We start from the raw sequence: 12,397 nt of genomic DNA, 5'->3' as shown, positions 1-12,397 counted from the left end.
AATTTTGTGCCTGTAATAAACATGTAATAAATAATAAAAATAAAAATGAGTAAAATACGATTTTTTCATTTAGCTATTTCTTATTAATATGGAAGTATTATTTGAATAATATTTATTACTCTAAATATTTTAAACTTCTAATTTTATCTTCAAAAGTAAATATTTTTTATTCACATAATATTTTTCACTCACATTTGTAATAGTCAGAAAGTAACTGTCATGTTATCATTTTAAATTACGCATTGCCTTCTTCATCATATTACATAAGTGATTAATCGTCACTCATCGCAACTGAATAAACACTCGACCATATATATACAAGCATTACTGAAAGCGTTGTGCTGAACCATTCAATATCTTTTGAAGCAGCGTTCCCATTCGATAAGATCACAATGCTACAATTTACGTGGGTACTGGTTTTTCTCACCATTAGTGGTAAGAAAATATTATTTTAATAATACTTCCATTATTAATAAGAAATAGTTAAATAAGAAAATCGTATTTTATTAATTTTTATTATATTTTTATCATTTATTATATGTTTATCAAAGACACAAGAATTTATTTATATGATGTGGTTATTACATGTATTATTTATATGATTAGTGGTGAGAAATTAAATATTTTCATCGACATCGTCTATGTATTCATGTGCATTAAATATTTATAAATATGGTGATACTAATTATATTATATTAAATTTTTGAAAAATTAGTTTTTGCACCAACAATTTGCAGAGAAAATTATTGAAATACTTGCATAAAAAAATTTCTTGCATTAAAAATTGAATTATACTTATATCACAATAAAGCAAATAAAGATTATTTCTTTCGTTTTTGGCTTTCTTACTATTAAAGAAATAATAATTTATATCTTTTTTATCTTAAAAAAAGTTATAATTAATTCACTAAAATAATACAGATAATTTCCATTAGAAATATATTTTAACATGCTGATTGCAATGATGATTGCTAACTGATTCTATAATATTGGCACACTTCATTAATTTACATATAATACGTAATCAAAACAACATATAATAAATTTTAAATATATAGCCAATAAAGAAGCAATGAATCGTGTTAAGAAATATATATATTATAGATTGTATTTATTTATTTCATCTTTGATTACTCAAATATTTATTGTATAATGTGTATTAAAATGATAAATGAAAATGAACATAGCGATCATCGTGTAAATATTTTTGCTGGTAATAGAGATTGTTGTTAACTATCTATGGACGATTTTACAATATGATGTAAAGTATTTGAACTACATATTTTATCATTTTAAATCTCTACTGGGGAAATTTTCCTACAAAAATAATATGAAATATTTAATGGTCTATATTACACTGTAAGAAACGATGTTTTAAATTTAACATATTTCATGTCTCAAATCATTCACTCTCATTTACGTGTTAATTTAACATACAGCAAATATGTTAAAAAATAATACACATAATATGTAAAAAATTAACACAAAAATTTAACATTTGAATGCCATCAAGAATCACAGTTTGTGTTAAATTGACGTATAATGGATGTTACTTCAACATTTGGGAAAAGTAATGATCTATGATTTAATGAAATGAAAATGTTAGTTTGACATAATCTATGTGTTAAAAATCCAATCTTCACATACCAGAAATGTTAACATTATACATTTAACACATGATAACTATTATAATGAGGAAAGTGACACATTTTAGGTGTTAACTTCAACATATAAAATATGTCATAGCAAGAATTCATGCATTTACATATAAATTGTGTTATTTAGTACTTGAAAATGTCATTTTAACATTTAAAAATAGATAATCTTAATTTAACACAAGAAAGTCTAGGTTTAATACAACAACGATATGTTAAATTAACACACGATTGTGTAAAAAATTTAACACAAAACTTTCTACGCAAATAATTTTAACAAAAGTACGAAATGTTTTTAACTGTGTAGGTGTTATTAGTGAGACACCACAAGACAACAGGGATGTTGATATTGTCGAGCATCCGTATATAGTGTCAATTCAATATAGCAATAAACACAAATGCGGTGGCGTTATACTTGATGAATATAACATCATTACGTCGGCTCAATGCGTTCCACGCTATGAGCATGCCTGGAATGTTATGAACATTATAGCCATAGTTACAGGAACGCATACTCTTAAATCTAGCGGCCATCGTTTTCATGTCAAAGAAACATTTTCTCAAAATTATACCCCAACTGCCATTGGTATGATTAAGGTAAACTATTTATATATTTATATTGTGCTAATTGATTATTATCGTGATTCATTACAATATATATAAATAACTATATAGAATAATTAACTTACAATATTATGAGAATCCTTATTTTAAGAATATATTACAAAAATTATTAATTATGTATCTACTCTGGCAACTTGATTTATATGCAATGTTAAGATCTGAGAAAATTTCATGGTTGAAATTGAAACTATCTTAGAAAAATCCATTATGTTTCCGTAATATTGAATAAACGTGATGTTGTATAAGTATACTTCTTGCAGCTTTCTATGCCAATTAAATTCGGAACTACTATGCGATCGATAAATTTGTCTTCGACCAAAGTACCACCGGGCGCGACTCTGCAGATGGTTGGATGGATTGAGAGTGAAGGGGAACACAATCTTAAGAAAGTCACATTAAGAGCGATAGAATGCCAGTCAACCCACGAGGAACACTTCTCTGATCATGAATTTTGTACTGTGTCAGAATCAGACGATATTTGCAAGGTAAATTATAATAACAATTTATAATTATGTAACATTAAAAGTTAGATTGATAATTCATTATTAATATACATGTTATATATTTTAATATACTTAAATATATTTTTTGGATCATCCCAAAAATAATACGGTTTTTTAAAGTTCTAAGTAACTAAAGTTCTAAAATAATGCAAAAAGAACACATTCAATTTTAATTTAATAAGGAGAAATCATGACGTGATACTAATCGATTTCAACAAAACTCGTTATGGAAATAGATATTCATGTCAAATAATGTTGAATAGAGAAATATAATGTACTTGCGTCAAGCATTATACGAGAAAATCGAAGTTAAAGAATGTCGAGTGGTTTATAACTAATTTGAATAAAATGTTTAATTGAGGAGCACGTAACACTCTGATAACGCGCCTGACTCGTAGTATTGATATTTTCGAGTTTCGATAAGTGACCTTTTTCAGAATTTTTTTGCAGTACAATCTTAATGGAATAGCTATACGGTAGAGATAAATCAATGTCATTACCAATAATATTTGTAAATAACAATACCTGCAGGTAATAGGTGATTGCTATAGACAATACAAATAAATGTGAATCATATTTTTTTATTAATAGAAGTAGATGGAATAGTAGATATTCATGGATGATATTTGTCATAAAAATAAGTGAAGCAATAATTCGCACAACATCTTACGTATCGTAAAGGCTACATTTTTACAATCGCATGATTATTTTAGAATATCAAGTAGAAAACATACCTTATTAATATTAAGAAATATGTCTATCAGTTTTGACGTAAAGTATGCATACCCTAACATATTTTCAAAAGTTGGAGCGGACGATTGGTATACGATTGCATGAATTTTAAAGCATTTTTCATGAGATACTACTTCGCGTTTTCTTTTATTCTACTAAAAACGAATAATCTTGCACGCGCTTGATCAAATTTTTTACTTGTTTATAAAAATATACATCACATGTTTGACATAACGATTGTAAAAATGAAGCTTATATAATGCACAAAATGTCGTGCGAATTATTACTCCGTTCATTTCTGTGACAAATAACATCCAGCAGTACGTAACATTCCATCTATGTTCACCAAAAAATAAAGCATGATTCACATTTATTTATATTGTGTATAGCAATCAACTATTCGTAATTATTGTTTACAAACACTGTCAGTAATTCTATTGATTTATTTCGTACAGCTATTTCACAAATATTTTATTGCAAGAAAAAGTTCTGGAAAAAGTCACTCCTTGAGACTCGAACTAGCAACGTCGACGGTGCGGGTCAAGTATTGATATTATGCTAAACACTCTTCGATTAAATGTTCTGCTTGTAAGCCTCTCGACATTCTTCAACTTCAATTTTCTCGCAATTTTCTACTTAAGAAATATATTTCATCCCTTTACTCGACATTATTTGATATGAATATTTATCGCTACAATGAGTTTCATTAAAAATGATTAGTCACGTCGAAACTTCTCTTTATAGATTTTAAATAATAGTGATAAATTATCACTATTATTTATACCTTGTCCCTATTTTAATTTTAAATTTTTAGTATCTTGGCGATAGAAATTCTTATGTTTTAGTCCAAAAAATGAATTAAGCTCTTTTCGAACATTATATTCCGCTGGAACTATCTTTGACTTATACTCATATCTGGACAATAAATTTTATATATTTTATTTATGCTACTGTAGCAGTGTTGCCCTGGCGAAATTCCCAAAACAAAATATGCCTCAAGTATTTTTTGGGATGATTCAATATTTCATTTTATGTTGTAGTCATTTCGTGTATTCATTATATTGGGTGAGTGCAAAAGTTCGTGCAGAGTTTGTGAGTAAAAGTCACACAGTGATTAGGCAAACAAAAATCTTTATTCAATCAATGATGTATTCTCCATCGTTTTTTATAATCTTTTCCCAACGTTCTGGCAGCATACGGATGCCTCGATCATAAAAACTGCGCGGTTTAGATTCGAAGAACGAAGAGACGCCGTTTTTTAAGGCCTCCAAAGAGTCAAAGTTTTTTCCATTTAAATAATTTTGCAATGACCGGAACAAGTGATAGTCAGATGGTGCGATATCAGGAGAATACGGTGGGTGCGTTAAGACATCCCATTTCAGGCTCTTCAGTTTGCGCAGCGTCTTTTTCGAAACGTGTGGTCTGGCGTTGTCGTGATGAAAGACGACTCCCTTGCGATTTGACAAAATTGGACGTTTCTCTTTTATTTCTCGATTCAGATTGGTTAATTGGCGACAGTACTTGTCCGAATCAATCGTTTCGCCAGCGGGGAGAAGCTCGAAATAGATTATGCCCTTGCAATCCCACCAAACAGAGAGCATCACCTTCATCGAGTGCAAACTGGCCTTTGGCATTGCGTCACCATGCTCACCTGATTGTTTCCATGTCCGTTTGCGCTGAACATTGTTGTAGAGGACCCATTTCTCATCGCCCGTCACTAGTCGATCCAAAAACGACTCGTTATTGAGCCGCCCGAGTAAAGAAACGGCTGCAGAAATTCGCTTGATTTTGTTCTTCTCGGTCAGCAAATGGGGCACCCATATATCGAGCTTCAAATCGAATCCCATCTTTTTTAAACGCCGAAAAGCGGTTGATCGGTCAACGTTTAGTGCTGTAGCAACTTCTTCTGTTGAAATTCGCGGATTATTGAGCACTAAAGTACGCAAAACATCGTCATCAATGTCAGAAGGTCGACCAGAGCGTGGCTCGTCTTCAAGGTTAAATTCTCCGCGCCGAAATTTAGCAAACCATTTTTCCACAGTTCGTTTAGCTGGTGCTTCATCCTGATAAATATCCTGAATGTTTTTTACGGCTGCGGCAACGTTTATTCCCTTCCGAAACTCGTAAAGCATAACATGCCGTAAATGCACCTTATCGATACTCATTTTTAAAGTGATATTTCTCGAAGCAGTTTGTATGAAAACAAATGATTTTTTTTTTAATAACAGCTGAAGACGTCACCTTTCCAACGTTATATAATATGTAGATGGAAGTATTAATGACAACACTTTATGACGCTTATAACTCCATCTATTGAAACTCCGCACGAACTTTTGCACTCACCCAATATATACAGAATAATTGACAATTAAAAACACAATGTTCGTGTGTAAGTAGAGCGTATCAAACTGTGCAGGAAAGTTCTATACTATTTCGTAAAATTCGCAATAGTTATTAAGAAATTGATTAAAATATATATAGGATAATTAAGACAGACATACAGGTTTGTGATATTCATAATAATTATCGAATTATTAATGAAATCTGATGAGCGAGCGCGCGCTGAGATGGATGATTAAAGAAACGTTGCGGCCACTCGAGGAAGAGGGTGACCCAATTGCTCCAGCAACTGTTGTCGGCGCGCAGCGAGGGGAAGAACAATGCACTATTATTCCGCTATACGCTATCTTATTTCGCCGCTTCTACATTTCGCCACCGGCAACAGTTGCTAGATCGATTAGGACGCACTCTTGTCCGAGTGGCTACAATGTTTTTCCAATTATCCATCTCGGCATATACTCACTCGTCAGATTTCTGTAATTAATAACTTGATAACTACGTATTATGAATATCGTAAGACGGATTTTTATGTTTGTCTTAATTCGTTTTATATCTCCACGAATTTCTCGTATTGAGTTATGTGACACTTTGTATTAACTAGTGAATGCACAAGAAATGATAAGACAAGTTCTGCAAACAAAGTCTTATCCGAAATATCTCGAATCTGTTGATAATCTCTTAACAATCACAAGCGGTATATAATATTGAACAGTACGTCTCTAGGATCAAATACCACGCAATACTCGCTATTGTTAGGAAACCGTTAATAAATACATTAAAGGGGCGAAAACTTGTCTATGAAGCTTATCCTACTAATTTTTATACATTCATCTATTTATATTTTTTAAATGATTTAATAATTAAATATGGCTAATTTCGTAAATTACAGGATTTTCCTATTCAGTTGCTTACATTTTACTTGCACATGAGCATTACATCATTAATTACCAGACATTTTGTACATAATCTGACTTGATAATTAGTTTTTATAGAAAGTAAAGTTTCTACATCAAATTTTTGTAATGCATTTTTAAGGAAAAATAAGATTGAAGAATAAAACTATAATTTCCCTTCAATTAATCTCATTTATATTATATTAACGATTCATTTTTAATATAAACAAGAATAGTACTGTTAATAATTATCAACTAGTTAGTAGTTATACATTTATAAAAGTAAAGTATACATGCAATTTGAAAAAAATTTAATAAAATAGAAATGTTGAAATTAAGTACTAATGATATTAATATTTCTAATAATTTATAGAGTGATAGCGGCAGTGCTTTGATTTACGAAGGTAAACTTGCTGGTTTGAGCACGAGAGTTCCATGCAAAGAACTTCGCAAGCTGAATGTCCACCGTGATCTAAGCCAAGAGCAGGAATATATTACAAAAATTTTACATACATCTTAAACCACCCTATATTTCTTAATTAACTTTTATTTTCAATACGAAGCTTAAAAACGACTAACACCTATAAGTGTAAAAGAATTAAATTGTATTATAATTGGGTAACAAACGAGTAGGCGAATTATATTTATGTCTCATGTAATAATAATTCGTAATATCATTACGAATAATAATTCGTAATTGAAATTAGCTTATTAATAAAAATTAACTTGCACAATGTAAAAGTTGCAGTTGTCAATGATATATTACATATGTATATGTGTGTGTATGTGTGTGTGTATAATTCATATGTCACAGTGCCCACCAAAAGTTTCGGCTAAATAACTTCTAAATGGTTTAAGATATTGAATTGAAATTTATAGGGATATAATGGGATTACAAAGTCTATAATTTAACTACAAAAATATCCCTCTTCACATTACAGGGGGGCGGGGGGAGAGGGAGATTGGAAAATCTTAAATAACATATGGAGTTGACTGAAAGCTCGTTTGAAAGGGCTTTCCGAAACGAGAACAACGCGGGGTCGTCGAAGTCACTATGACTTTTTTTCGCAGAGTTATGATCATTTAAACATTTCTATCGAGATTTTACGATAAAGAGACCACGGCGAGTAAAAGGTGATTTACACGATGCTACTTTTGATGCTTGGTGCTGGCTTCTTTTGTCGCCAGCTCCTCACTTTCCTAGAGCGAATTTGCTATCTGACAAAGTTGCTAATGTTTGAGTATTTACACGTTGCTGATAAACAGCGTTTAGTTGTTAGCGTTTTAAGGAGAATTTTGCGGAAACGGTCAGTCAAAAGGATCATAGCGTCAAGGAATGACATATGAGGTTAGTCCCAGAAGTACCTGACCTGACGTATAGATAGCGGTTGTTATTTGAAAAGAATGACTATGGTAGAAAGTAGCAACTTTATAAAGCTTAAGCTTAAAGTTTGACGACGCTACGTTGTTTAGTATTTGTTTGGCAGTCAATAGTGTGCGACCGCTCTTATCGCCTAGGAAGCGGGCAAAAAGGCCGCGACGATCTCTCAGACCGCCCTCCGCCGCTTCATCAAATTTCACCAAACAGGGCGCTAGGCACGCTCCGTGTGCCCACCAACACAAACGATAAGCGGCGGCAAGGCCAATACGATCGCCTACGAGTCCGACAGCTCTGGTACTTATAGTCGGAGGGGGGAATGGATCCTTCGTCCTAGGATTTCCGGGAAAAGGATAATTCTCGGCAAATACAAGGAAAAAACACATTTTGATTTAAATTGATGTATGTAATCTGTGCCTTAGCTTGCTTGACAATTCAAAAGAAAGTTACGCCAAAATCGACAATGTTCGCTCGACTTCCGACGGTGAGGCGAATACGACAACGTTCTTTAACTCCCGCAGCGATCCGCGACTTCGGCCACAGCCGATACCCACGAACAAGAGAGAGAGGTTCTCCGCTCCCCGAGCCCCGCGGACCAACTACCGGACAGCTTCAGTAAACGAGGACGTTACATCCAATTTCCCAGACATGAATATCCGACAGCCGCCGATTAGTCCCGCCACGCCACGGTTCACGAATACGAGACCGGGGTAATCACAAAAAGGCACTCTTACAATTTCGAACGTCTTCGGCAGCCTCCTCCGTCGTCATCGCTCTCCTCCTTTCCTTTGCTCCGCTCTCTCTCCCCTCGCTTCCTCCACTCTTACTCCAGCCGCGACGCGCGTATTCTCTCTCTCTCTCTCTCTCTCTCTCTCTCTCTCTCTCTCCACTCTCACTCTCACTCTCACTCTCACTCTCACTCTCACTCTCACTCTCACTCTCACTCTCACTCTCTCTCTCTCTCTCTCTCTCTCTCTCTCTCTCTCTCTCTCTCTCTCTCTCTCTCTCTCTCTCACTCTCTCACTCTCTCACTCTCTCACTCTCTCACTCTCTCACTCTCTCACTCTCTCTCTCCTCTCTCTCTCTCTCTCTCTCTCTCTCTCTCTCTCTCTCTCTCTCTCACTCTCACTCTCTCACTCTCTCCCCGTCTCACCGTCTCACCGTCTCACCGTCTCACCGTCTCACCGTCTCACCGTCTCACCGTCTCACCGTCTCACCGTCTCACCGTCTCACCGTCTCACCGTCTCACCGTCTCACCGTCTCACCGTCTCACCGTCTCACCGTCTCACTCTCTCTCTCTCTCTCTCTCTCTCTCTCTCTCTCTCTCTCCTCTCTCTCTCTCTCCTCTCTCCTCTCTCTCTCTCTCTCTCTCTCTCTCTCTCTCTCTCTCTCTCTCTCTCTCTCTCTCTCTCGATATCCAAAGATCCGTTTGGGGTACTAACCACTGCCCTCGACAGGGCACTAAGCCGTACGGGTTACCCTCGGTACACCCCCGACACTAGAGGTACGACAGCTTGGGAATACCCGCTCGATATCTCTTTTTCGGTAATCTAAAATCGCTCGTTAGCTCCCGCTTCGCGTCTGGCTTCAGCCAGAAGTGTCGGTTTTTCCAGCCAATCTCGGGGACATTGCCCTAGTTCCATGCCCGGCTCCGTTTTTTTCCTTCCGTGATCACGCGATGTCGAGACGTGGTCCTGTGTCGTTCTTTTTCTTTCCGAGCATCTCCTGCGTGATCCGGCTCCTTGTTGTCATGTGCCGATCCCTTGTTCGTTTTCTTGCTGTCAACAACACAAAATAAATCGGCAGCGGTATGATAATAACGACCAAATTTTTTGTAAACGGTAGCCTTTAGCGGAACTAAGACATCACCTGCGAAAGATATCTCTCCGTTCGCCCGTCGGCGGTTCCTCGCGTCCCCCAATCTTTCATTCCCAGCCGGATCTCCTTCGTCCGCTTCTCCTGTTGGTCGGAGGCTACCCACGGCGATAGGGGCACACACCTTGTCGGGACGTGGGAGTACCACATAAAAAAAGAAGAAAGGCCATCTCGCACTCTTCGGCGAGATCGCTCGCCAACACGAAATGCCTCCGCGACAAAGTATCGATAGAACGCAGCTCGCCCCGCGGGCTGCGGGCGAGCGCGACGTCTCCGAGACCCTCTCGAAGGCCCTCCGCCTCTTGTGACGAGCGACCCCAAAATCGCCACGTCACAAGTGAACGCTCTCAGTGAATTTGTAAACATGGAAAAAATTGGTCATCGTTATGTGATACAATACTTTCATTTGAAAGGCCTCAGTCCAACCAATATTAAAGCGGAGCTAGATTCTACTATGGGGGGGTCTGCTCCTTCGTTTACAACAGTAAAGTATTGGGTGGCAGAGTTTAAACGAGGCCGTACGAGCTGCCAAGATGAACATCGCAGTGGTCGACCAAATGAGGTGACCACGCCAGAAATGGTGAAGAAAATCTACAAAATGGTATTGGATGACCGTCGACTGAAAGTGCACGAGTTAGCAGACATGGTAGGCATTTCAAAAAGTGCTGTACATCGCATATTGACTGAAAATTTGGACATGAGAAAGCTGTGCGCAAAATGGGTGCCGCGATTACTCACAATGGAACAAAAACAGCGTCATGAGGATGTTTTAATCGAGTGTTTGGAGAAGTTTCGCAGCAATAAAGCCGAGTTTTTGCGTCGATTCATAACCATGGATGTAACATGGATCCATTATTTCACATCTGAGACGAAGGAACAGTCAAAACAATGGACCAAGGTGGCTTGATGGCTATTTTGAGGAGCTCGACGATTCCCACTATAAACAGGGTATCGAAGCTATTGAACATCGCTGGGAAAAGTGTATTGAGCTAAAAAGAGACTATGTAGAGAAATGAATATATTTTTTCCCAAATTTTTTGTGTTTTCTTTGTTAGGTCAAGTACTTCTGGGACTACCCTCGTAGTTCAAGCTGCTGTGATCATGCTTGCATCATGGCTATCTACCTATCTTGCATGTTCTTTTCATTTAGTATTCCAAATTATTGGATAATTTTCCAAAACTTCGAGGAATATTATAATATCATTATTCCTCTGTCTGGCTAATTTTACCGACATTTTGATAATAAGCAGCAACAATATTAAGACAATATTATCCGCACTGAGAACACGAACTCACGATCGTTTGCCGGCCGTACGCACGTCTCGCGCACGCGCAGTGCTGAATATTCGTTAGCTACCCGCTGATTTATTCGCTACCGTCTTTACACGGAGCTTCTTTTGACGCTGCTGCTAAAGTCGTTCGGCTATTCGCTTGACACGAGTGGTAAAAGTTGGACATGTTCAACTTTGCCATAGCGACTAATAGACCCTGCGTCTTCCAAATTTTAGACGCTAGTGAATAAAATCGAGCAGCTAGAAGAAGTTTTTATCAGCGAATTCACTGACGACTTAAGAAGCTTGCTCAAAGCAAGTAAAAGCAGCATCGTGTAAATCACCCTTAAGATAAGGCTTCACGCGTGTTTCTAAGTAAGTAGAAATACATATGTGTGTGTGTGTGTGTGTGTGCGTGCGTGCGCATGCGCACGTGTTCGTGTTCGCCGCGAGGATAAGGATTCCGTGGTTCATCAGCTCTACAATATTTTATGATTCCAAACTTTCCTTGGCGCGAAAAATGCAGCCGCATCAATAAAGTTCCTAACACAGATGTATGTATAAAGGAATAAAAATACTAATTATTTTATTAAATGTTTGAATTGGTGTTCTTGGACAACTTGGCAGTGTCCTTAGCAAACGTAAAACGTATCCATAACATTAGTTATAAGATCTGGTATGATTGAATTCGAAACGTTCACTATTTTTTCTCGCAGCTCTTCTAAGTTTGAGGACCTAGTCTCATAAACTTTGGTTGTAGCTATTTGGTTATGCTATGGAATATGGAATGTGTAATACACGGGTTCAGCCATACGTGTTCACATGATTTGTGAACTACAATCAAATAAGCTCCATCTATAAGCTAATACATTACAAATTCATATGCAGTTGCTTTAGAATTTTGGAGAGCGCCGATCTAATTCCTTATTTGCTTTAGTAATTTTCATTTTAGTACATTTCTTTTGTTAGAAAATGCATTTAACTTATGCGGAAAGGATCACTATATTGATGATAAGAGGATATGGCGACAGAATAAGGTCCAATCAAGATATAGAGGATTTATTCAATGCCACTTACCCTGACCGTGATCCAATTTCAAAAACAACTATTGAAAGAATAATTAGTC

At 36.3% G+C, this 12,397-nt stretch overlaps 1 protein-coding gene across 1 annotated transcript; it reads left to right on the top strand.

Moving 5' to 3' along the window:
* The first annotated feature begins 340 nt into the window (after positions 1 to 340).
* On the top strand, positions 341 to 7,488 carry LOC105185369 (chymotrypsin-2-like). The gene is made up of 4 exons (XM_011144793.3): positions 341 to 435; positions 1,963 to 2,252; positions 2,540 to 2,764; positions 7,121 to 7,488. The coding sequence occupies exons 1-4, from the start codon at positions 393 to 395 to the stop codon at positions 7,265 to 7,267; spliced, it is 705 nt and encodes a 234-aa protein (XP_011143095.1). The 5' UTR covers positions 341 to 392; the 3' UTR covers positions 7,268 to 7,488.
* The last annotated feature ends 4,909 nt before the right edge of the window (positions 7,489 to 12,397 follow it).

The sequence above is a fragment of the Harpegnathos saltator genome, unplaced genomic scaffold (assembly GCF_003227715.2).
Source record: "Harpegnathos saltator strain DR-91 unplaced genomic scaffold, Hsal_v8.6 scaffold138, whole genome shotgun sequence".
Lineage (NCBI taxonomy): Eukaryota > Metazoa > Arthropoda > Insecta > Hymenoptera > Formicidae > Harpegnathos > Harpegnathos saltator.
Note: the sequence above shows the minus strand (reverse complement) of the source record. Positions and strands in the feature narration are given on the sequence as shown.

Excerpts from the sequence above, each read along its gene's own strand:
- LOC105185369 (XM_011144793.3), top strand. The coding sequence starts at position 393 with ATGCTACAATTTACGTGGGTACTGGTTTTTCTCACCATTAGTG. Across the intron at positions 2,253-2,539 it reads CTGCCATTGGTATGATTAAG|CTTTCTATGCCAATTAAATT; the intron begins GTAAACTATTTA and ends TACTTCTTGCAG. Across the intron at positions 2,765-7,120 it reads AATCAGACGATATTTGCAAG|AGTGATAGCGGCAGTGCTTT; the intron begins GTAAATTATAAT and ends AATAATTTATAG.